The 26,713-nt window shown below is 34.8% G+C and overlaps 1 protein-coding gene across 1 annotated transcript; it reads right to left on the reverse strand.

Moving 5' to 3' along the window:
* Positions 1–1,623: 1,623 nt before the first annotated feature.
* On the reverse strand, positions 1,624–22,013 carry C2H5orf58 (chromosome 2 C5orf58 homolog). The gene is made up of 4 exons (XM_044659839.1): positions 21,996–22,013; positions 18,086–18,159; positions 7,232–7,329; positions 1,624–1,781 (listed from the first exon to the last, which is right to left on the reverse strand). The coding sequence occupies exons 1-4, from the start codon at positions 22,011–22,013 to the stop codon at positions 1,624–1,626; spliced, it is 348 nt and encodes a 115-aa protein (XP_044515774.1).
* Positions 22,014–26,713: the final 4,700 nt, after the last annotated feature.

Consider the following 26,713-nt stretch of genomic DNA (forward strand, 5'->3'; position numbering starts at 1 on the left):
GTGACTTGCTCAGGGTCACACAGCTGGGAAGTGTCTGAGGCTGGATTTGAACCTAGGACCTCCTGTCTCTAGGCCTGATTCTCAATCCACTGAGCTACCCAGCTGCCCCTGTTTTGTTTTTTAAATGAATAAAAGTAGGATTTTCAGTAGGTGGGGGATTGAAAAAAATTTTACTAGCTAATTTTAAAAATAGAAAGAAGAAAATCAAATCAAAATATAAAAAATAAAAAAGATAAATCCATAACCAATGGAGGAAAAAAGGAGTTATTTTGACCAACCATTTGATAATAAATCTGACAATCTATATAAAATAGATGAATATTGATAAAAACATGATTGCCCAAATTAATAAAATAGGATATAGAAAACTTAACCCTATTTTTTGGAAAAAAGAAATTGAACAAGGTACAAATGAACTTCCAAAGGAAAAATAAATCCCAGGACCAGATGGCTTTATATTCTATAAAACATTTAAAAATAATTAATTCCAACACTACATAAACTTTTTGAAAAATGAATAAAGATTCCACCAAAGTAATATTTGTCTTCGTATTCCTAATATGTAGAAAAACATCTTATACACAACAGTAGCTTAATAAATGCTCATTAAATGAATGAATCATTGAATATCATACTGACTCTTGTTTGGGCAAAGACATCGATGAAAGAATTGTGGCTTCTCTATTGTAAAATAAGGATATTGGACAATATGGTTTCTAATGTATCTTCTAATTCTAAAAAGTATTTAAAAAAACAAATCTTTACCTTTTGTCTTGACTGATACTAAGTATACTTTCTCAAGTGATATGAATGTACAGTAACTGATATACAATAATATTTAACTCATTAATGCAAAGATTTTATGGTTCAAGAAAACACACTAAATGAGTTTCTCAAAATGGGAGTCATTACAGAGGCTGTTTACTGTAGAGATAGGCTACAGAACTCCAGTCAATGAACTTTTGGCTGTCTCTGGGTTTAATGTGTGAACTGAACTTGTCTATTTATCTAGACCTTTGGTGTTACTCCTCCACTACTAATATCTATAATGATACCAACAGAGCATAAGAGTATGGTTTGAAAGAACATTGGAGATCACATACAACAGTTCTCTTATTTTGCAGATGAGAAAAGTGAGGCCCAGCATGGTGAAATGTCTTCTCAAATGCCACAAAGACAGTATATATAGCAAAGTGTCAGAATCAAGGTTTTTAAACCTCAAATCCACCATTCTGTCCAATGTACTGCAGGATTCAAATTAACTGGGTAGGAACAATGTTTGTCAGGTGAATTTGGGGATACATGGAAGTTTGGACATCATTACTAAAAGTGAAAAACAGTAAATGCAATAGGTCCATAAAGGATCAAATTTTTTGTCCCATTGACAATTTCATGTCATTTATTGATCTAGCTTCTATTTTAAAAAATGTATCAGTTGAAATTAACCAAACGAAAAGTTGAAAAGGAAAGCACTACTAAATAATGAAAAATTATTTTTCAAATTAGTTTCATTTAAAATGTTATTTAATAAATGTTTTAACATCTTTAATTATTTAATTTAACAATAAAACATATAAATATAATAATCTGGAAACAAATGAAAAATTGTTGTCTTTTAATATGTCAGATATTATTACTCAAAATAGGAACTAACTCTAAATTATCTGACATTTTAAACTCTTCAGAAACAGTGTTGTTTTCTTCTACTTCTGCTATAACTTCTGTCTTCACAGGGTGACTAAAATGCAAAATAAGGTCACAGAGAAGTAAATTGGTGAGCTCTGTATAGAAAAAAAAAAAGATTGCTTAAGTCATTAATCATATTGCTATTGTCCTTAATATCCATTTTAAAATTCAGATTGAAGAATTTACTGTAAATAATTACCAACAAACACAAACATTTCAATATAAGAAAAAACAAAAGGATTGTATAAAAGAGTGAAATTGGTAGTAGTTTGTTCAATATATGTATACATAATACACATATGTGTGCATATACATATTTTCATACATATATACGCACATCTGCATATGTATTTTACACTTAACAAAGCACTAATAAAAGTGCTATGTGTGTCCCCATCTGAGTTTTTTCCCTTTTGCATTAAAATAAGTTTGATGGGTGCTCTTTCATTGTATGCCTATTTATCATCCATCCACTAAACTACTGCTTCCCTATTAATTCATGTGGAAAATTTCCCTTATAACAAGTATGCATATTCTAGTAAAAGTCTGAAGATGCAAATCACATCCTTTACCTCTATGACAAGAGGTGAGAGGCATGTTTTCATTATCAGCTTTTTTAAAGTCATTATTCTTCATTACTTTGAACAGAATCCAAAAGCTTTTAAAAGTTTTGTTTCTCAAATCTGGCCTCAGACACTTCCCAGCCATGTGACCCTGGGCAAGTCACTTGACCCCCATTGGTAGCCCTTACCACTCTTCTGCCTTGGAACCAATACACAGTATTGACTCCAAGACTGAAGGTAAAGGTTTAAAAAAAAGTTTTGTTTCTTCAAATTATTATTGTTGTTTTCATTTTGGAAATTATCTTGTTGATGTCTTGCTTATTTAATACTGGGTTAATTTAAATAAGTCTTTCAAGGTTTCTCAGAATCCATTATGTTCACAAATTTTTTATGGCAGAATAATATTCTATTGCATATACTATAGTTCACTCAGATATTCTCCAATTAGTAGACACCTATTCTATCTTTGTTTAAAAAAAGATATAAGAAAAGAAAAATAGAAAGAAAAAAGAAAGAAAGAATGTTATAAGTATCTCCTAATATCTCCTTTTCCTTTATCTTTGATCTCCTTAGGATATAGTCTTTAATATTGGTACTGCTAGGTCAAATGGTACATATAGTTCAGTGACTTTTTGGAAATAGTTTTAAACTTTTCTAGAAGAGCAAAACCAATTCAGAGCTTTACCAAAATGCATTAGCATATTTTTTCTGCCACAATCCATCTGACAATCGCCCTTCTTTCTAATTTTTATCAATCTCATTAATGGGAATAAGGATCTCAAAGTTGTTTTAATTTTCTTTTTTTCCTATTAGTTATTTGTAGTATTCTTATGAGGTATTAACTATTTTCATTTCTTCATTTAAGAACTTTTTCATATCTTTTGACCTTTTATTTATTGAAAGATGGCTCTTATTCTTAAACATATATTCCAATTCTCTATATATCTTGGATATTAGTCTTTTCTCAAAGAAATTTTCTGTTAAGATTACTCCCAAATGCTTTCCTTATAACTCTAACTGCATTTACTTAGCTTGTGCAAAAGCATTTCAATTTAAAGTAATCAAAATTGTTCATTTTATCTTTCTCTTACCTTTTTATTATTTCTCTTGAGATTATCTTTTTATCTTGCCATATGAGTTTTCTTATTTTTTCTAGTTCTAAAGTAACCCCCTGCTATTTTGATTGGTATGACATTAAATATGCACATTAATTTAGTAGCATTGTCATTTCAGCTAAATGACCCAATCATGAAAAATTGAAGCTCTCCTTTATTTTAGCAAAGCGTTTTGTAGTTGCATTCAATAAAGCCTTAAGTGTACAGTGAAAGGCAGGTTGGGTCCCATTTATTTTATATATTCAATAGTTATCTTGAATTGCTTTTTTTCCCCTGTCTCCTCAGGTTAGTTTGTATTAGTAATTCACAGAAAATCTCACTAGTCTTATGGGTTTACTATACATCCTGCTACATTGCTGAAGCTGTTAATTTCTAGAATTAATTTTTGGCTGATTATTAAGTGTAAGAATCAAGATTAAGAGACTGGCTGTAAACACAAAAATTTTTGATGTACACAAAAGGATTAGCTTAGTAAACCATCATATCATCTATGAATAGTGATGATTTGGTTTCCTCTTTGCTTTAGATATTCTTTTAATTATTTTCCTTCTCTTTACAGTTAGATTTTCCTTTCCTTTAAATTTAGAAACTATTATTTAGTGAACAAATACTTAATATTTTTGCTATTTCATTCCCTATCTATAATATAAAGCATATTATATATTAAATATAATGCAGTTTTCCTATTTATCTTTTTTAACTTATTCCTAATTTTACTATTCTTCTGGTTGACATCATAGTTATCAATTCTGCTTTTTGAACAAAATTCACTCGGAAGCATAAGAATTCTTCTCTTCTATTGCATTTTATTTTTGTGAGAATCTGTTTCAACTATATTTATTTAAAAAATACATTGTTAATGACTAACATAGAAGTTAGGTGTTTCATAAAACATGGAGAATTCAGATCAATAATACCATCAGTGGGAAGCAGGGAGGAGGGCAATTTGGATCTTATAATTTCAGAAAATGTATATCAAAAATTGTTATTACATGTAATTGGGGGGGAAATACCACAAAAAAAAAATGCAGTTAGGTTTTGCTTTCATCATTTTATTATCTTCCTCAATTTTATGAATCTATTACATTCACAAAGTTATGCCTGTTAATTATATTTCCTCTTCCATCCTATCGGTACTATCTTCTATTCTGTTAACCAAAAAAAAAAAAAAAAGTGGTGAAAGGGAATAAGATCAAGACTAGCAACCTATAATTGTAGTTTTCTAATCTCACTCCTTTGCTTTTCCTATATTCATCTAAATCAGATAAGTCTCATCTTTTCTTAAGATTTAAAATTTTTTTCTATTATACCTAGATCTTTGTAAATGAATTTTATTTTGCTTGTGACTATTTTCTAACCAGCTCAATTCTTAATTATCCCCTTTTGTTTATAAAATTTCTCAACACTAAAGCTTGCAATATGTTCTATGTTATTTGACCTGGCTCAAATAAGACTAGAAAGATACATGAAATTTCTGTACCCTCCATGATTATATATATATATTTACATACCCCATTTATAATAAATATTTATAAAAATTATATTTTATATTTTATCAATACAGTATATCAATCATATATCATATATGATTGATACATTAATTTTAAAAATTATTTAAAATTAATTTTTATTTACATAAAATTTCATATGAATATAAAATTATTTCAATTAATTAATAATTTGTATGTATAAATTAATATAAGAAATATTATAAAAATTATTTTAAAATATACCCTCTTCTTTCTCAGTTCTTCTCTAGGATATTAACTTTTCATCTCTTAATTCTTATAGTAAACAAACAAACAAAAATTTAGTAAAACCACATCCATTCTCTAAATTTGTTCCTTGGAAATAAGAGGATTCTGAATGTCTTTTCTCCCTCATTAGTAAGTTAAAATTTAAAAAATAAATAAAATTGATCATTTATTCTACTCAAATGAATTTACCCTTCTAAGTATCCATCTCCTATGTTTGTGTTTTGAAAAATTTGCCCAACTCTGATTTTCTTAATAGGAATACTTGAAAATCCTCTATTCTATTAAATACTCATTTTTTGCCCTGTATGTTTATACCAAATTTTATTTCTCTTGGGTGCAAATCTTTTTATTTGGCTTTTTGGTATATTGCATTACAAGTTTTTCTTTTCATAAAATTAATGGCTGCATAATCTTGTGTGGTGCTGAGGTGAGGTATTTGATCTCTTTTTTCCTGGCTCCTTGCAATATTTTTTCTTTGATTAGGCAGTTTTGGATTTTGGCTGTGACATTTCTGGGTGTATCCAACTTCAGGTTTCTTTCTGGAGGTGACCTATGAATTCTTTATATTTTTATTTTACGATCTGGTTCTAAAAGTTCTGGGTAGCTTTACAATTTCTTGAAATATAGTTAAGAAATATATTTAAGAATCAATGATCCTTAAATTATCTTTCCTTGATCCATTTTCTAGGTCAGTTGTTTTTGTTAGTAGATACTTCATTTGTTCTTCTAATTTTTCAATTTTTAGACTTTGCTCAAATATTTTTTGTTGTCTTATTGAATTGTTGAGTTCTGATTGCCCCATTATATTTTTCAGAGTGTCCACTTCTTTGGTAAGATTTTCTGTTCTTTTTTTTCTTTCTGAATGCTCTAATTTCATTCTTTATTTCTTGTTTCAATTCTTGCTTCATCTCTTCCATCCATTCTTGGAGTTCTTGTGACCAGTCTATTCTTTGTTCTGAGACTCTAGTTGCAATTATTACAGAGTTGCTTTCTTCTTCTAGGGTTTTAGCTTGCAATTTTCTTAATCCATAGTATTTCATAATTATATCACTTTCCTTCTATTTATTCATATCTTCAGTTTCAGTTTCTAGATTGAGACTTTAATTTAGTTTCAAGTTCTCCCCCATCTTGAATTCCTGGATGTAATGGAGAAAGTTCCTGTCTCCTCCTTCAATTCTGGAGTGCAACTCCACTGCATCAAGGTTAAATCTTGTTCCTGTTGAAAACCAGAGCTCATTGTCTTTTTTCTGGATGTTCTGGCTAGGTATTTGTTCAGCCTCTCCTGCTTTAGGCTCTGGTTGGGAAACTCTTAAGAAAACCAGGTTAGGGGGCAGCTTGGTGGTTCAGTGGATTGAGTGCCAGGCCTAGAGATGGGAGGTCCTAGGTTCAAATCTGGCCTTAGACACACCCTTGGCAAGTCACTTGACCCCCATTGCCTAGCACTTACTACTCTTCTACCTTGGAGACAATACACAGTATTGACTCCAAGATGGGAAGTAAGAGTTTGGGGGTAGGGGGAACCAGGTTTATATGAATCTTAATTTAGAAAAAGTAGGGCAAGAATAATATTTAGAATTACCAAAAGAAGTACTTTAATGTAAGTTTTGTCTTAATCTAGCTAACCTGATAAGTATAAAATCTGATCTACTAAAATTTTGTATAGACATTTTAATAAACAGTTCTATTATGTGAGATGAGAATATATAACTAATAAAAGAGAATGACAGAATATTAAAAATGAATAGAGTCTTAGCATTTGGTCTCTTAAGATGAAGAAGGTAAAGTTCAGGTTTAAGTGACAAGGTTATAATCTATTTAGTGGCCAATACAGGATTAGAACTCAGACCCCTAACTTTAAGGCAAATATCATATATCTTAGTGTCCTTTCAGTTCTAAAATTTAGTGATCACATGATTAATTTGGCATGATTTCATTTGTGGCACTGTGTTAGCCACAAAAAAAAGCATACTTTCTAACCCCAAAACTCAATTGTCAATGGTAGGAAAGGGGAATAAGTTAATTAAGCAGAACAGAGCTACACACTGGTTCTCTTCTTCTTTAAATAACAATAATATGCAAACAATTTAACTTCCAGGGATTAAATACCTACCATCCATCTTCTTCAGATCTGAAGACATTTTCTCCACATTTTTAATTAGAGCTTTCAGGCTCAACTGCTGGTTAGCAATATTATTCTTAAACATTTCACTGAAAAATAAAACAAAAACTGATAAAAAATACTACAAAGTTATTTTTGGAAAATGTTCATTTTCACTATATTAATACTACATCTTTTTAGAGCAGTTTCCCATTAATTGGATAATCGGCCAAGAAATTGTGGAATATGTAAAGATATATTTATAACTACGTGTATTTATGTAATAGAATAATACACTAAGAAATGACAAAGAATTCAGGTAAATATGGGAAGATATATGAACTTATTTAGAATGTACAATAGTAGCAATGTAAATGGAATGAGTAACAAAAATAAAATTGAATACTGTCCAATTATAATGATCAAACCTGGTCCTAAAGAAGAAATGAAAACTGGTACCTCCTTACATTTTTTCAGGACTATATAAGGCAACTATGGTATTAGTACTGGCAGGGTTTATTGGTATGGAATACTGTATATATTATCAAATATGGTTAATATGCTGGTTAATTTTGTCCAACTGGCTTTTTTTAATCTTTTAAAAATATTTGTTAAAAGAGATGGCTCTCTAGGTTGAGGAAAGAAGAGATGTATTCACAAATGAAGATGCTATAAAAACAAAAGATATCAATAAAATTTAATTTTTAAACTTAGAACCAAATTTTTGGTTTTTCTTTGAAATCTAAGTGAAAAAACTGATGCAACATCTATTATGTGGTTAGAAGCTGATATATTTCATCTTTTTGTGTATTTTTTTCCAGGTCAAAATACCTACCACAGATAGGTTATCCAATTCAGCAAACATTTATTAACCATCTATTCTGTGAAAGGCATTCATATATGGGGGAATACCAAGATGAAAAATGGCATGATCTTTTGAATTTTAAGAGCTAAAAATCTACTACTTAAAAAAGAAATACCCAAATAAATACAATACAGAGTAGAATTACTAAGGGAAAATTAAAAATTGGGGCAATGTGCTCTAAGAAAATTTGAGAAAGGAGAAATCACTTTCAATAAGAGGTCAAGGGAAGGTTGCTAGAAGAATGGTTTCTGGGTTGAGCCATAAAAGGAATGACAAATTCCAACAGGCAAGATACTATAGGTATATTCAGAAGTGTGCTGGAAGATGTTTAATAGTTAGGCTCTCCGAGGAGAAAATGTATACACACACTTTTACGGTAAATCTACATTATTAAAACTTAAGTCTAGACAATCAACAAAGCAATAAATTGTCTTTGTAGCTACTATTGATTCCTGAAATACAAATGCTCACAATGTTTAGAGCTGGCTTCAGTATAGCCCTGAGAATATTCCAGGCTTGTGTGGATACACAAGTGGGAAAGGGCAAGATGAAATTAAAGAACAGTCACTAATGGATTTAATATGGCAGTGAAATGGTCCTATCTATACATTTATTTTAGTAGCTATGTGAAAAATTGCCGGGAAAGTAGAGATCAAAGGCAAAGTGCAATTGGGAGACCATTTCAGATAGTCTACGCAAAAGGAAATAAGGGTCTCAACTAGGCTAGTGGCAGTATGAAGGAAAAGGTAGAGGAAGGATTGACAAGATTTGATGATCAATGAGATAATGGAAGTAAAGAAGAGAAAAGAATCAAATATAGCTATCTAGTTTTCTGGTATTGGCACCTGGGAGAAGAGAGAAGCGTTCAATAAAAGCTATTAATGAAGTTCTTTCTAAATCAAACTATCGCCACAAGATGGGGCTCTTACAATGGAAACATAATGTAAAAATTAAAAATAATAGTTTTGATTTAAGATACTAATGATATAAACACCTAATGCTATTATAAACTATTACCTATTATAGTTGAATGCTATAATTCTGAGTAGCATGGAAAAAAGACTTTATTCATATAATGAATGGCTCAATTATATTTAATCTAGTATTTTCCATTTTGGAGCATAATTTATAGATTTGTAAATGTTTTAACTGCAAAAAATCCAGTAATATAATAAATATTTTATTAATTTCACTGTTAAGATCATTATGTATTATATTATTCATAATATAACCATTGTTATAACATAAATATAATTATACTAATTAATTTATCAAATATAAACATAACAGATAAATATAAAATTGGTAAATATAAATATAAAATATAAAAATTTCAAGTGAAATTATTTGGCAGGCATTCAAAAAATGCCTACTATGTACAAACACTATCCTTAGTTATGTGGAATAAATTTCTATTCATTTATTTTTAAGCCCTTACCTTCCATCTCAGAATCAATACCTGTTTTGGTTCTAAGACAGAAGAGAGGTAAGGGATAGGGAATGGTCTTCAAGTAACTTGCCCTGGGTCACACAGCTAGGAAGTGTCTGAGGCCTGATTTGAACCCAGGACCTACTGTCTCTAGGCCTGGCTCTCAATCCATTGAGCTACGCAGCTGCCCCCAGGAATAAATATTTTTTAAAGTACAAGACATAGTCTTATCTTCTCTGCTGGAAAATATTTTCATTAAGAGCAAAAGGAGCAGTTTCAGGCTTCTTGTCCAAGATTGTTACTTGAAATAGTGAAAATAAACAAATTTATAGTACAAAAAAATTGGTGTTTTTATCTTCTGCCTCTCTCAGAAGTAGTCTTCCTGAGCATATATAATATATAGTCCACTGTTTATAAGAACACAATTTTCAAGTCAAAGTATATCTGAAAAGAAATTAATTGTTGGGTTTTTACAGCACTATTTTAAAAAAGTATTCACACTAATGGATCCTTAAAAACCAACAGAGGACTAACAGTCAATTTACCTCTGTTGCATACTAGATCAGAAAAATTATTACAGATGCTCACAGTATGAAAGCACCAAATGGGCCTCTCAGAGATTATATAACTCCAACACTTTTATTTTTGAGATAAGATGAGATAATAGAAGTAGACTTAATAGTCAGCTGACCTGAGTTTGAATTCTGGATCTTCCTTTTATATTTGTATAACCAAGGTCATAAGCTCTCAGAATCTCTTTGTGAATACTACTACTATCTGTACTACCTATTCATAGGTTGGCTGTGAGAAAAGATGTTTTAAAAGTGCTATTATATAATTGACATTAATTCAGATGAAGAAACAGAGTCAAAAATAATTAAGTGTTTTGCTCGATATTAATTAGTGCCACTTTAGAATAGAACTTAGATCTAATTCCCAGCCCAAATATATTTTCCATTAACCATCCTATCATACAATTTGAAGAACACATAAGGAAAATTAGCTTCAGAGAGAGAAAATGGGCTGGAGAGGAAAAATTCCCCTGGGGTCCATTACAGGTTTATTTCTCTCCCACTTTTGAATACACTTTAATCAGAACTGAGGACAGTGAGATGAAAGTGTGTAGTCTCATGCTTTGATACCAGGCTAGGCCACAAAAGGCCAGCTAAATTCTCTACCTATATCTGGGAACAGTCCAGAGAATTTGGTTAACAATAGTTTATATTTATATAGCACCTGGCACTTGAAGAAAACACTTCCTCAACTCTGTAGGGCAGTTAGTGCAGACAGCAATGAGATTTGCACATCCGATGTGTACTGAAGCCTATGGAAGGATAAAATGTATATATAACAAAGGAAATGATATTTAATTAAAAATCAGTCGGGAATCTAATCCATTTGACACATAATCCTATTCTTGATTTGAAACAATTAACTCCCTCCTTTCCAGCTTCTAGCATCGGTTTCTCTCTTTTATTCCCTTTAGTCACTAAGCATTTAAGTGTTGAGGCAGGTACTTTTCAGAACTAGATGATTCTTACTAGATCAAATCTAAATTAGTTGTTAGCTATTTCAGGATTTGCATAGCCTCTGGTAAACTCTCCAGTCTTGTAATCTGGGTTCAAGTACTTCCTCAGAAACATCCTTTCCTAGACCCCAGGGCAAATAAAGCTACAAATTAACTGAGTTGTTTATCTCCATGGGTGGAGGTAATTTCCACACCAGAAGTTCCACCACAGGTCAAGAATGGAAGAAACTAAAAAACAAAACAAACCATAGTCAAGAAGATCTGATAAGTAATAGTTCTGACATTTAGTAATAATTGGGCTGTGGCCAATTGACTTTACTTATCGGTTTCTCAAAATTATAACCTATAAATGAACTTTACTCGCTCTACCTCACAATAAATACCTCACGATAAAGTTGTGAGAAAAAGCGCTTTCTAAAACCTAGGGGTATAGGAGTCCAGAAGGTTAATCCAAAGGACGAGGAATTTGATAAACTGGTGTCAGCGGGAAAGGGAGCAGGTGTGTGGAGGAGAGAGAACGTGGAACTGCGGGACCAGATGACTAAAGGCAGAGCCCCGCCCTGGCCACACAGGCCCGCCCACGGAGCACGTCCCGGCACAAAAGGAAGCCATCAGGAAAGAAAAATCTGGGAAATTTGCTTACGCTTTCTCCAGATAATCTGAACCCCAAAAGAATCAATTCCCGCCCCCAGGACCGGACCCCACTTCCCCGACGTTTCCCACTAAACCCCACCTCCACCACTCAGGGAAAGCCACCACCTGCTGCCCCGCCCCACGCTGAGGGGAGAACTGAACAAACCTCGTCCGAGCAAGTCCGGATCCAGGACGGCCTGAGAATTTCTGATTGGTCGCTCACTCTCCCCAATGCATGCTGGGCTTTGTAGTCTAAAAACTTGCGCCAAGTGGCTTTTTCTAGTGAGTGCATCTTTGAGTATCAGAGACAAGAGGAGAGAGTGTCAGTTTTCTGGTCTCTTCCGACAAAATCCCTGCAGCTTCCAAAGTAGTGAAGTGCCAAGGCAAGGAATCAGCTTTCATCCCAATGCTCCTGTGAGATTGCTACAAGGACAGGACTATCCAGCCCTTTTGCCTGGGAAAATAACTTAAAGCAAGAAAGTGCAATGCTTAGAGGGAGGGACTTTCAGTTGGGAAGATCTGAGTGCAAGTCACTTAACTGTTCTGGGAATTGGTTTCCTTATCTATAAAATGGGGTTGATAATAGCACCTTCCTCCTAGAGGTGTGAGGAAAATTATGCGTGTAAATGAATGAGTGTGTATTCATATATGGATGAGTTTGTATTCATAGGTGTTGATAAATATATGAACATACACTCTTGGGTATGTCAACTTGAAATCTGAAGACCCCAAGTTTGCCCCTGCCCCTCGAGAACTCAAGTACCAAGCATACCTGTTTTGGACTGAACTATAGACCTTAAAGTTTTTGGGGACCCCAGTTTGGGTGGGATTAGTAGACACAGTCAAATGTTGAGTTCTTATTTGTCTTAGTAGCTTCTCCCATTGTTTTAAAGTCCTCTCTCCAGAATCCCAACTCTTGGCTTGACTCTTTCCTTTTGTATTCATTACAGTTGACCACTCCCTGGTCCTCCAGCTGCTGGCTACTACCCTTTGCTGCTTGCTTGCAGTTCATCTATGCATGCTTGCTGTACCAAGTTCTCCAGAGGGTGTGAAAGACCCCCAAGTTCTGTCACTCTTTGGAGAAATCATCTAGCACAGTGCATAGTTTTTGGTGCTGAGCTCTGTGATAGCCGCTGATTACTGCACCTATCTCTTTCCTGCACCTATCTCTTTCCTGATTAAAGACTTGGTTTTTCTGACCATTTTAGTAGTTCTGTGTTATTTCCAACTTAACAGATATATGTGCATTTATACAAGTGCATTGCGTACTTACATATATGTATATGTATGCACATGTGTATTATGTGTGTTATTGCTAAGTCATTTCAGTCTATGAACTCATGACCCTTTTGAGAGTTTTCTTGGCAGAGATACTGGTGTGGGTTGCCATTTCCTTCTCCAGCTCACATTATAGAAACTGAGGCAAACAGAGTTAAGTGACTTGTTCATGGTCATATAGCTAATGTGTGAGGATAAATTTGAAAAAAAGATTTCTCTGACTCTAGACCTGGTGCTTTATCCACTGTGCCATCTAGCTGCACCCCCCTCCTCCACTTAACAGCATTTTTCATATCTGATTCATTTATTTTCCTAATTAGTACATAAGTCTCTGCAGAACTGAGATTGCATGGTCTCTTTTCACTTTTTTGTCTTGAGGGACAAGAACAGGGAATATCAGATAAAACCTAACAGAATAGGTAAAAATGGAGTATAGGGCTGGTAATGAGGCAGGTTTTAAATTTAAGATATTTTTCCCCCTTAAAAATGATAATTTCAAAACCTGTGGAACCAGGATTAGAAGAGAAACAACAAACTGCAGGGGGAATTTACAGCAAATTTCTCTGATAAAAATCTGATAAAAAATACCAATATTGTGCTAAGATCAAATTAGAGAGACTTCCCTACTCTCAGCACAATGATCTGGGACATTTCTAAAGGACTTATGACAAAGAATACTATCGACCTCCACAGAAACTACTGTTGGAGTCAGAATGCAAACCAAAGTACATTATTTTTCACTTTAATTTACCTATGGGAAGCAGCTGGGTGGTTCAGTGGATGGAGAGTCAGACTCAGAGATGGGAGGTCCTGGGTTCAAATTTGACCTCAGACACTTCCTAGTGATGTGGCCTGATGTGGCAAGTCACTTAACCCCCATTGCCTAGCCCTTACTACTCTTCTGCCTTGGAACCAATACGTAGCACTGATTCCAAGACGGAAGGTAATTTGTGTTTTTATTTTAGGGTTTTGGTTTTTTATATGAGTATTCTCTAAAACAATGACAAATATGGAAGTATGTTTTACAATAAAATATAGGTATAACCCAGACCAAATTGCTTACTATCTCAAGGATGGGAAGAGGGGGAAAGAGAGAGAGAGAGAGAGAGAGAGAGAGAGAGAGAGAGAGAGAGAGTTTGGATATTATAGTTTCAGAAAACATTTTTGAAGGTTATTGTTGCATGTAATTGGGAAAATAAAATATTCAAAACTTAAATAAAATTTATATATAAAAATGGTTTCAGAGTGCTCTCGGAGATCCCTTTCAGCTTTGATATTGTGCAATAATAGGATTTGTGCAGAACATGAACTCTGAGAATTTTATACGTGGTTAAAGACTTCTAAGAATTTTGTTCCTCTTCTACTTACCACTAGCCCCAATTTAAAAATAATCCCTTATAACAAATATGCATAGTCAAACAAAACAAGCTCCCATACTGCCCATTGTCTGAAACTGAGTGTGGGAGTTCTTAAGTCTCTCTCCTTTTCCCTCCCCTCTTCCCTCCCTCCCTCCCTCATCCTCTTCCTACTCTCTCTGACTCTCTGTCTCTGTCTCTTCCCCCACCTCTCCTTCCTTTATTCCCCTCCCTCTCCCTCCCTTTCTTTCTTTCCCCATCTCTCTTTCTCTGTCACTTTCTCTCTCTCCTCCCTCTTTTTTCTCTCTCTCATCACATTCTAGCAAACATCTTATTTGGTACACTAGGAAACTGATGCCTAGGTCAATGAAATAATAATAACCAGCATTTATATAGTTCTTTAAAGTTTAAAATGCATTTTGTAAATATCTTATTTGATCCTCACAACAACCGTATGAGGTGGATGCATCATTACCTCCATTTTACAAATGAGGAAACTAAGGCTGAAGGAAATCTAATGACTTGTTCAGAGTCACACAGCTAGCTTGTAAGTAGCTGAGGCAGGATTTGAACTCATCTTCTTTATTCCTTGTCTAGTGCTTTCTCCATTATGCTATTGAGGTGCCTAGATCTGGACTTTTTTGCTACTTAGGCTAGCATTCTTTCCTCAACTCCATATCATGCCACTTCTTTACATGGAAAACATAGGACTTAGACTTAGTAGGAGAGGAGGAGGAGGAGAAAAAAGACAGAAAAAGCAGGGCAGCTAGATGACTCAGTAGACAGGGAGAGATCCAGGCTTAGAGTCAGGAAAACCTGAGTTCAAAACCAGCTTGATATTCACTAGCTATGTGTCTCTGGGCAAGGCAATTAACCCCAATTCCCTAGCCCTTAATGCTTTTCTTTCTCTAAGACAACAGGTAAGTGTTAAAAAAACTAGTAGGAAATTTAATTATCATCTAGTTTAACCTATGTTTTTACTTAGGAGACCAAAAGAGGCTATGCAATTTCTCAAGGTCACGCAAGGTAGTAAATAACTGGGATTCAAATCCAACTCCTCTGACTCCAATTCCCTTGTACCACACTGACACTAAAGTGGGCCTAAAGAATTTTATACTTTGGGGGCAGCTGGGTGGCTCAGTGGGTTGAGAGCCAGGTCTAGAGATTGGAGGTCCTAGGTTCAAATCTGACCTCAGACACTTCTCAGCCATATGACCCTGGGGAAGCCACTCGACCCCCATTGCCTAGTCTTTATTGCTCTTCGGCCCTGGAACTAATACACCGTATTGATTCTAAGACAGAAAGTAAAGGTTTAAGAAAAGAATTTTATACTTTGCTGATCAGTTTTCCAAACATCCACTGTCCCTTTCCACCAATAAATAAATATTAACTGAGTAACTATTGTGTGTCTGGAACTATTGTAGGAGCTAGAAAGAACAAAAGATTTAGGAAAAATGATTCCTTCTCCCAAGGAGCCTAGTCACATGATTCTTGAGAGAAGTACATGGAATATTATCATATATTCATACGTTATGACTTTACTATTTTACAAATATCAAGTGAGATTTTTTGTACGTGTGTATGTATATATATATACATATATATATACATTTACATATATAGTAGTTTGCAAATCTTTAAGGTATTTTGTAAAGTTATCACTTAGTAGGTAGAATCTTTCTCCTTTTGCCATATATATGCAAATGGATGATCATTTCTTAAATGTTTTACTGACACCATTATAATCATTGAGACTGTTGGATTTAAAAATCAGTCTGGCAGTCTACTGAACTATTTCTGGCCTGGACAAGCTACCCCCAGCCCCCAAGGTTTCCCAGCACAGTCTTCCTTATCTCTCCCTATCATAAACCTAAAACTGAAGCTATCTTATCTGATGGATATTAACCTTCTTGAGGAATGTTTGTCTATGTTTGCCTGCTTAACAATATTTGCCTATTTAATGTATGTTTGCCAAATGCTTCCAGACCCCTGTCCCTGAAATCCCCCCTCCCCAGATGCTTCCTGACCACCTGTCCCTGACACTATCTTGATAATTATGTATGTACCAACCCCCTTCCCCAAACATTTCTATATAAACTCTTGGCTGAGAATTCCAAGGGGTCGTTCAGGCACTCCTCTCTGCCTAGCGACCCTAGCTATTATTGCTAATAAAGAATGAGCCTCTTCTTGCATATTGCATTGTCAGTGTGATTCTTCCTCCGGCCATGAACCTGGGTTAGGTATTAAAATTTGGGTACAACAAGACATGACCATAATGGAGGATATGAAAAATAAGGTGTTGTTCAAATGGGACAGTTTTTGAAAGTGAAAACATGCCTTTTTTTTTGGAGAGAGAATGTTGTTCCCTGTGAACAAGTATATGTTTGAACATAATGATGTTCTCTGAATGTTGTACATATTTAGATCATTTAGGGTTTTTTTTCTAAAAATATCAGGGGGAAGGATGGTAACTTCTGGCCCCTTCCAATTCTATTCAACAAACATTTATTATGCAAAAATATACTGTGTTAGCTAAGTGATATAAAGACAAAATGAAGGCAGCCCCTATCCTCAAGGAGCTGAAATTCTACTGGGAGATAACACATTTAAACAGATGGACATTTAAATAACTATATTTTCAAGTAAGGTTTTACAGCAAAACTAATACACTCTGCCATCAAAGCACAACAATTCAAATCCTGCATCTATTTTTTATTTGTGTGATCTTTATTATTATCAACTATATTTCCATAGCACTTTAGGTTTATAAAACACTTCCAATAACTCTGTAAAATAGGAACTATATAAAGATATAAAGATAGAGATAGAGATACATAAGTATCTATATTACATCTATCTATAATTATGTAGACATAGATATCTAGATGAGAGAGGAAGAAAGAGAGAAGAAAGAAAGAAAGAAAGAAAGAAAGAAAGAAAGAAAGAAAGAAAGAAAGAAAGAAAGAAAGAAAGAAAGAAAGAAAGAAAGAAAGGAAAGATTACTATTTAAAGCTGAAAAAACAGGCCTAGTTAATTAAGAGACTTTCCCAGAACCGCACAGTTACTACATGTCAAAAGTAGAATTCAAACTAAGATCTTTCCCAACTCTTAAGTCCAATATACAATTAACTTCTTTGGACCTCACTTTTCTCTTGTGTAAAATGAATAGGTTAAATTACATAGTTTCCAGTGCCCCTTTTTGCTTTGAAATCGAATGAACATTTTTTCCCTCCAAGAAAGGAGAGCCTTAAAAGATACTCTGCTGTCCTTAGAATATATCTCTAACATATGATGCTCTAAAATCCATCTTCCATTATCTTTGCAAATTCAGTGTGTTGCTGACATCCACACAGGTTGTAAGCATTGATTCTAATGTTAATCAAATAAGAGGGATTAAAGAGCTGGTAAATTCTCCCATAAAGGGCAAATCTGTTGTGAAGCAACAAGGTAATTAAGCTGTTTATGGTGCGGTATGGGAATGCCTTTGTTGTTTTTATTACACATTCTTGACATGAAACATTCGTTTCCAGGAAAACAAATTGGGGTAAATTCTTCTTCTTCTTTCACTGACTCTCAGAGCTCTCATTTACATCATCTGTCTGCTCATTACCAATTAAAAGTGCAGACTTTTGGAAGCCTCAGAGACAGACTTGTTTCCTGACTGAACATAAACTCCCTTTTTGAAAATACCCTTTATGGAAGCGAACAATTAGAAGAATTTTTTTTCATATTTAACAGTCTGGGACATAACAACAGAAGCATGTGTTTTTCTCATTACCTGTGCTGCTGCACGTGCCACAGATCTGCTGCTGGGAAGAATGGAGATTCATGTTTCTGGCCAATGTCTTCTTTCTAGCCAGAGAAATTAAGATTTCAATATCATCATCAAAATTTTGATCCCAGCCCCAGAGTGAAGAACAACATACTTCAAAATTGTAATCTTCACTTGATTTTCTTCTTTAAAAACATTTTATGTTGAAAACAGTTGGTTGCTTCTTCAGGGAAAAAATATTTCTTAAAATTATGAAAGAAATAATTGGTAAAAGATCTAAAAACTGATCATTGTCCCCTAAAATGATATGGCCCCTGGGGGGGAGGAAAATATGCACCATTCTATATCACTTCTCTCCACCCTACCCCACCCCATCCCAACAGACACACTTTGAAATGTTATCTGCAGTTTGAAAACATCTGGTGCTAACAAAACCCATCTCACCAAAAATAGGAGGAGCGGCACATGATGCATTCGGGTTCAGTACCTGGACAGTTCCATCCAACATAACTTCAATTTCTAGATCCAGAGGTTCAAATTAAAACAATTGATTATAAGTAATCTATCATCCTTTGGCAAAACAGAAGTGTCCTTTTTCCCTCTCTCTTTCCCTCCTGTAACTCAAAAGTAAGCTAGGTTGTAGACTCAGCTTGAGGAGTAGGTTAATGCTTTCTAACTGTCACTGTAACCTCCATTTCCTCAGTGACTTTCTCTTTGGAAAATATCTTTCTTCCTCGGTAAGATTTACATTCCACAATGCTGTGTTTATAACTATCAGTTCACCAATCAGAAAATTTCTTTCTTTCTGCCTCAGAATAAAATATGTTCCTAATTCTATCATTCGCTCTCTAAAACTACAACATATTTTCCCTTGACTTTAAAATATTGAGCTTTGAGGCTGATATTACATCCCTCTCATCCTGACAGTTTATTAAATGAAACATAAAAAAGTGCATTTTGGAAAGTGTCACTAATTTTCTCCAGGAAAATGTTGATTTAGAGAACATGAATAGATGTTGGTGTTGTTATAATATGTCTTTTAGTCTTGTCCTTACTTATACTATTTCATAGGTTTCCTAATGTTTACTATTATTTGAATATAATTGACTCCTATTCATTAATTAATACCAACTCTATTTCTCCTCCTTTTTAAACTCGAAAAATCTCTTAGCTGAGGACTACTTGTTAATCCTACCTCTTCTAGAACCCATAAACTCTTCATTCAGAACTGAAATGAAACCTATTTGGAATGATTAAAGCTAGGGCTAAAAGTAGGTAGGGTCTCGATTGGAGCTTCTTTATCTTTCTGGGTCATAAATTCCATTGACAGTCTGATAAAACCCATGACCCCTTTTCAGAGTAATGTTTTTAATATATAAAAAGCATATAATTTCAGAGGAAAATAATTCTACTAAAATACAATTATTTAAATACATTTTTAAGTGTTCACAGACCTTGGGTAAAGAACTTCTAGTTTAGAGAGAAATATGCTTGAATTCATAAAAAAAAAGTTCACCTAATTAAAGGGAAACTGATTTGATTTGAAGCCTTTTCCTGGCACCCTAGCAATCATGTGTTTTTCCTGATTCCATTAATATCAACATGTTCTGAAGTGGAAGGCAAGATATGTGTACATCAGTTGTTCACATTTAAATGATTTTGTTTTTTCTGTTTTTTTTAGTACACATATATAGGTATGTATAAATATATACACACATAAATTATATTTCCACAGGTCAGCTAGCTGGTGCAGTGGATAGAGCACTGGGCCTGGCGTCAGGAAAAACCTACTTTCAAATCTTGCCTCAGACATTGCTAGCTGTGTGGCCCTGGGCAAATCATTTTACCTTGTTTGTCTCAGTTTCCTCATCTATAAAATGAGCTGGAGATCTAAATGGAAAACCAAGCTAGTATCTTTGCCAAGAAAACCTCAAATGGGAACACAAAGATTTGGACATGACTGAAAATTCTGAAAACAACAAAAATATATTTCTATATTTAAATATTTCCCTTGGTCTATTTTTTGCCTATACCCATGTGCATGTACATAAACATATGTGTGCATATATATTCAAACATATGTATATACATATCATTTGAAGTGTTTTTATGACTCATGGAATCAGATTTTCAGAGCAATCTAGGACCTAAAAGATCATCTAGCTCAGCCCTCTTGTTTTACAGAAGAATACAATGAGACAAGCGAATAACCAAATAGCTAGTTAGTGATAGAGCCAGGACTAGAATTCCGACTTCCAGCTTCCAAGTCTACTTTTATTATATAATGCTGTGTACATATATAAAGCTAATTCTGAGATTCCAAAAATGAAAGTCTTCCAGAGCGGCTAGGTTTGTTTGGAATGATGTAAAAAAAAAAATAGCAAGGGTCTTGTCATTCAACTTTGTATCACCCATAGCACATGGTATGCAGATGATGAATTTTTATCTAATTAATGAGTGGATGATGGATGCTCATATGCATGCATGAATACTATATATGGGACATAGGTTTTGGCTTAGATTTTGAAAAAATCTTCTTATCCTAGAAATAATTTAACAGGATTGTGAGCACAGAGATATTCTTGCTTTGTTTTATACACCTGGAGAATGGATAGGAGCTTCAACCAATCAAGAAAACATCTATCGCCTTATTCTCAATGCTTCTTTTAAGGTTGAATCTGTTTTTGTTGTTGTTGTTGTTTTGTTTTGTTTTGCTTTGCTTTGTTTTGTTTTTGACTGTGGAATAGACTAGGGAGGTAGTGGACAAATGAGGAGCAGATACATTGCTGGTCTAAATGGAAAAAGGCCAGAGACTTTCAGAATGCCATCTGTATGAAGGATAATGATATTTTGGTCCTCGATAAAATAACTAACCTGACCATGAATCATTATTTGAATAAAAATCAAATGACTTAGAATCTGTCTAAAATGAAGGATGTTTTAATACTTTGTGTGTGAAAATGCTGGTATTTTGTTTCTTTTTTATTAAACAGATTTTATTATTTTTCAAAACCTTGTCAGCATAATCATCTTATGGGTGGATGAAATATGCAGCCTGGCTGCTGGAGGAGTTCCTTCACAGCAATTACCTCATGGCACTTTCGCTGTAATTAGGTTTTCGCCCAGGATTTTTCCCGAGTTGGTGTAATAAATGAAATATGACCAGAATTTAAATTTGTCAATTACATGCAAGCTTAGTGCATAAACACACAACAGAGTCGCAGATTCCAAGCGAGAAGCTGTTCCTGGGAGGCCAACTCTCTGAAAATTAAAATGGAAATAAAACTACTGACTGGCAAGAGAAAAGTGGCCCCAGAAGAAGGCAGATTTCCCTGAACAGCCATGTACTGATCCCACCTAACAGCATGTGTGCTCTTGATTACAAATTCTTAAGCATGAAACTGAACTTGGCAAGTCTGAGGAATATTTATGTTCAATTCATCTATAAGAGTAATAATAATAGCTAGCATTTACATAAAGCTCTAAGATTGCAAAGCACTTTATATATATATATATATATATATATATATATATATATATATATTATCTCATTTGATCCTCATGGGAGGTGGGCATTACGATTTTCTCATCTTTGTTTTACTGTTAGAGAAAGAGAGAGGGAAAGAGAGGCAAAGACAGAGAGAGATCTTTTAGAAGTTTTCTGGAAATCGTTATGCCCCTTTTGGACACACCCATGGGGTCTTGAGCACTACAACAATTTGTCCCACCCCACTTCCCCAAGACCTTAGTAAATTTGTTGTCCTGTAGAGTAGTAAACTGACTTCCTCACATAGCAAGGCAATCTCCAGTCCAGTCACTGAGACACCTAGCTGCCTCTAAAAGGGTCTGTTTTGAACACTTGCAAGGAAGGGTTGTAAAACTTCCTAGTTGTGTTCAAGAAAACTTAAATTCTTACCCAAGACATCTCCGTCATGCTGTTTGTAGCATTATCAGAAGGATAATTTGTTTGTTTGTTGCAGTTGTACCTGACTCTTCATGACCCTATTTGGAATTTTTTTGGCAAAGATACTAGAGTGATTTGCCACTACCTTCTCCCTATGGACTTTACATTGTCTACCTCCACCCCACTTCTTCACAGCCTAAGAAATAGGGATCATGGGAGGGCTGCCAGAAACTCCAGCTGCTTAACAATTCTGAAGAATCTGACCTGCTGCTAATAACTGCTCCTGTGGGGACCTCTGCTGACCAGAACTGGTTGGTGAAAAAATCTGGAATCCGGGCTAGAGATTACTCTATGGGAGGACAGATTTATAAGGGAATTGGGGAGGTGGAGTTTGGCAAATCTTATAGTGCTCAAGATCCCCTGAGTGTGTCCAAGAGGAACAAGACTACCTCTGAGAATTTTTTTCTAAGATCCTAGAATTTAGTGGCCATAGGATCACAGATTTAAAGCTAAAAGAATTCTCAGAGGCCATCTACCCAGTCCCCTTAATTTACAGATAAGGATATTGAGCCCCAGAGAGATTGCATAACTTTCTCAGGAACAAACAATGTAGTAATTAGCAGAGCAAAATATGAACCCAAGTTCTCTGAGTTCAAATATGCTATATTTCCCATTGTACTCTGCTGCCTTAAAAATCACTTCACAAGTCATTTGTGGTATTGATTTTAGAGCCTAAGGACTCTAGGTTCACAAATTATTTAAACCAAATACCTCAGCCAAATCATTTCCTTTCTTTGACCCTCAGGTTCTTTAGTGTTCGTCTTTTGCCTGTTTTTTTAAGCTAATATCGTATCATTTTAATAATTGCTTAAACATTTTTTTGAAGGCCTGGTTTGAGATTGAGATCTGATAATACATTCCTTTGTACTCCCCCACCCTCATTATTTCTCATGTAATTCTATCCAGGTTATATCCTTCAAGTCCAGGTATGCTTCAAAGCTCTATTCTGGGCCTTTTTCTCCTTTCCATACTATTTCTTATAGTGATCTCATAGATTCATTTGTCTTCTCTAGGCAGATGATTCTTAGGTCCATTCATTCAGTTAGCCTTAAACTTTCTCTTGACTTCCAAAACCACATCTCCAAATACCAATTTGGCATATTAAACTGGATATCTTACAATATAAGTAAAAAGGACATTAGTTCCTTCCCTTAAGGCGTTTACATTCAAATATAGAAAAATAGCACATAAAAGGGGGCTAAAAGGGTGGGGGAGAAGGGACACATGTTGATATCTTAAATCCAATATGTCTAAAACAGAGCTTATTATCTTTTCCCAAAATCTCTCCTCTTTTCTTAATTTCCTCTCAATTAGGATACACATTGCAATCCTCCCAGGCAACTTTCATTCTTGATTCCTCAATCTCTTTCACCCTCCATATCTAGTTAGTTGCTGAGTCCTATTGATTCTACCTTCCTAACATCTTTTGTATATGTTCCCCTTCTCTCTAGTGACTTTATTATACCCTTGTGCCTCCTACCCTGAAACAGATTTAGAGTTATCTCACCCTGGAATATCCCTCTACTCTGAATCCCTTACAATAGTCTTCTGGTTGGTCTCTCCACCTCAAGTTTTTCCTCTTTCCAGGCCATTTTCCAATCAGTTATTAAATTAATCTTCCAAAAGAATATGTCAAACTTTACCTGCTCTGCCCCCAATTTAATATTCTTCAATAGTTCCTTATTAACCCCAGGATCAAGTACAAAACCCTCTATATGACTTAGAAAGATCTTCCTAACCTGGCCCCTTCCCAACATTCCAGTTTTCTTAGATCTTATTCCCCTTTGTGCTTCCCTTCCCAATTATGCAGTAAATCTGGCCTTCTTAATGTTCCTCACCCCTAGATATTGTTATTATTATTTTTTTAACATTTAACTTCTGCCTTAGAATTCATACTAGATATTGGCTCTGAGGCAGAAGAATGGTAAGGGCTAGGCAATGGGGGTTAAATGAGTTGCCCATGGGTCAGCTAGGAAGTGCCTGAAGGCAGATTTGAACCCAGGACCTCCTGTCTCCAGGCCTGGCTCTCTATTTGCTAAATCATCTGTCTGATCCTGACATGATTATCTTTTGCCTTCATTTTCACTGATTGTCCCTTAAGCCTGGAGTGCTCTCCCTCCTCATCTCCAACTTCTGCCTTCTCTGGCTTCTTTCTGGTTCCAGATAAAAATCTCATCAAATTCTGATGCTCTCCCACTATCATTCCCTCCAATCTGTTTTTTTCTATTGGCGTTCATATTGTTATTTCTCTCATTAGACTATGAGCTTCTTGAAAGTAGAGCTTTTTCTTTCAAATTTTCTTTGTACTCCAAGTCCTAAGTACAGTGGCACATGGTAGGCACTTAGTAAATGCTTGTTGATCTAACTTTCGTATATCTGAGTGATTCTTGTTTTTTCATCTGGTTCTATAAAGTATTCCCTAGGTTGTTTGACTGGCATTGCACTAAATATGTAAATTAATTTAGGAAATGCGGTCATTTAAATTATATTGGCATAGCCCAACCATGTGCAGTGAATATCACTATGTTTATATTTTTCATTAATTTGTGCAAAAACTGTTTTTATATTTTATAGTTATTCTGAATGGAATTTGTCTTAATTTATCTGTTTACCTTATGTAGGGGTTAGATTGTTATGATTCTTGTGAATTTATTGGTTACTTTACAGAAGCTACTCATCTAAATGAGTTTCTTTCTGACTCTTTGAGGTTTTCTAGTTTTACACAGGCATAATTTTGCCCTCTATTTGCCTACTCAGTCTCTGTCTGGAAAGGGAAGCTGTCAGACTATTTTCAGCTCTAAATTCTATGATCTCTGTGAATTCAGGCCAATTGCAATTACAATCTTGGTCTGAGAGGCAAAAGAGGAAACATTATTCTTGGTAGAGAAATGAGGGCCGACATATGACAGACATATAGACATGGTTTTGTAAATATATAAGATATTTAAATATCTGATGCATCATCGTGTAAACATTCTGATATATAGATATATTTGTTTATATCTGTCTGACATATAGATATCTATATGTATACATATGCCTGACTTGTAGATGTGTATATATACATGTATATATTCTGGTATATAGATATTTGTATATATATACATGTATGTATATAAATCTGAAATATAGATATAGATTATGTGTGTATACTTGTCTGAAATATAGAGGAAGCTTCATCTTTGTGAGTTTTATCTGGCTTGAGATACATACTAATTGTATGACCCTGGGCACATCACTTAAGTCTGCCTCAGTTTCCTCATCTATCAAATGAGCTGGAGAAGGAAATGGCAAATTGCTCCAGTATCTTTTCTAAGAAAACCCCAAACGGGATCACAGAGAGCTCGATTCAACTGAACAGCATGTATATGCATATATATCTATATACACATATATCTATGTACATATACAGGAATAATATGTCTGTATAATAGATGGTTGCTTTAAAGGTCGGTTTTATTCAACTTTTTTCTTTGTGACAAGGGCGCTTTTATTAGGAGTGGGGTACATCTGGAAAAGGTTGGGGTATAATAAACTAAAAGTTTCAACAGAATATCTTTTTAATTTGTATTTTGAATAGTTACATATTTCATGTTCTTTTCCTTTCCCCCAAGCCCCCCTAACCCCTCCTTAGCCAATGCACAATTCCACTGGGTTTTACATGCTTCATTGATTAAGACCTAATTCTATATTATTGATAGTTGGACTAGAGTTATGTTGTGAGGATTATTTAGTTATTAGCTTAGTATTAGTATTAGACCTAGCAGGAAGGGCTGGAGAATTCCAAGTTGGAATGGGGAAGCAGGAAGTGGCTCTTGCTCTCTAAGAAGGACTCCATGGTGGTTGGGGCAAGTTGCAACTGACTTTAGGAGACACCAGATTGCCAGAGATCCTGTGGAAAGACCTACTTGTGGGAGATTTTGGTAGAGACTGCTAATCCCAACCTGAGTTTCAGGTCAACTTGGGCTGGGTCAGCTCCCAGAGTCTACCCACCTGGAAGAGTACAGCAGGTGGTCCTGGAGGAGCAGAAGCACCACTGGAGTGAAGCTGGACACTATACTGTGAGGATATCCACTTCAATCCTGCTTTTCCCTGGGCCCTGTCTTGATTAGGTCTCAGTTAGTGTAGATAAGTCCCTACCCTGACCCTGGGGTTTGCCCCTAGTCTCAAGAGTGTAGTAACCCCCATTCCCATCCTTATTCTTAGTTGTCCCCGATTAAAAGTGTTATAAAACTCTTGCCTTTACTTGCTGGTTTCCATAGGCCTAGACTAGATTCTGCAGGGTAGCAGGTTGGGCCCAACTGCCACTTCAGTAGCTGTCACCTCCTTGGCAGTAAAACCTGGTCTCCCAACCTTGTTTGGTCCTGTCCATCTGTCATTCCTGTCTCCCTCACCCCATTGTGAACCCACAGATAATTTAGTTAACTTCCCTGGTAATCCTCCATTACAGTTATCGTTTAGTATCTACATCCCCAATAATATCCCCATCAGCCCATGTGTTCAAGCAGCTGTTTTTCTTCTGTTCAACAGAATATTTTTTAAAGTCAAATATTTTCATCTAACCCTACTCTCATGCACAAAAAGAAGCCGAATGCCTTTTGTCATGCTGAAAGTTATTAACTGAGCTGGGATTCCACCCTATCACAGGCCTCCTGTCTTTCAGCTGTATT

This window comes from Gracilinanus agilis, chromosome 2 (assembly GCF_016433145.1).
Source record: "Gracilinanus agilis isolate LMUSP501 chromosome 2, AgileGrace, whole genome shotgun sequence".
In the NCBI taxonomy this organism is placed as follows: Eukaryota; Metazoa; Chordata; class Mammalia; order Didelphimorphia; family Didelphidae; genus Gracilinanus; species Gracilinanus agilis.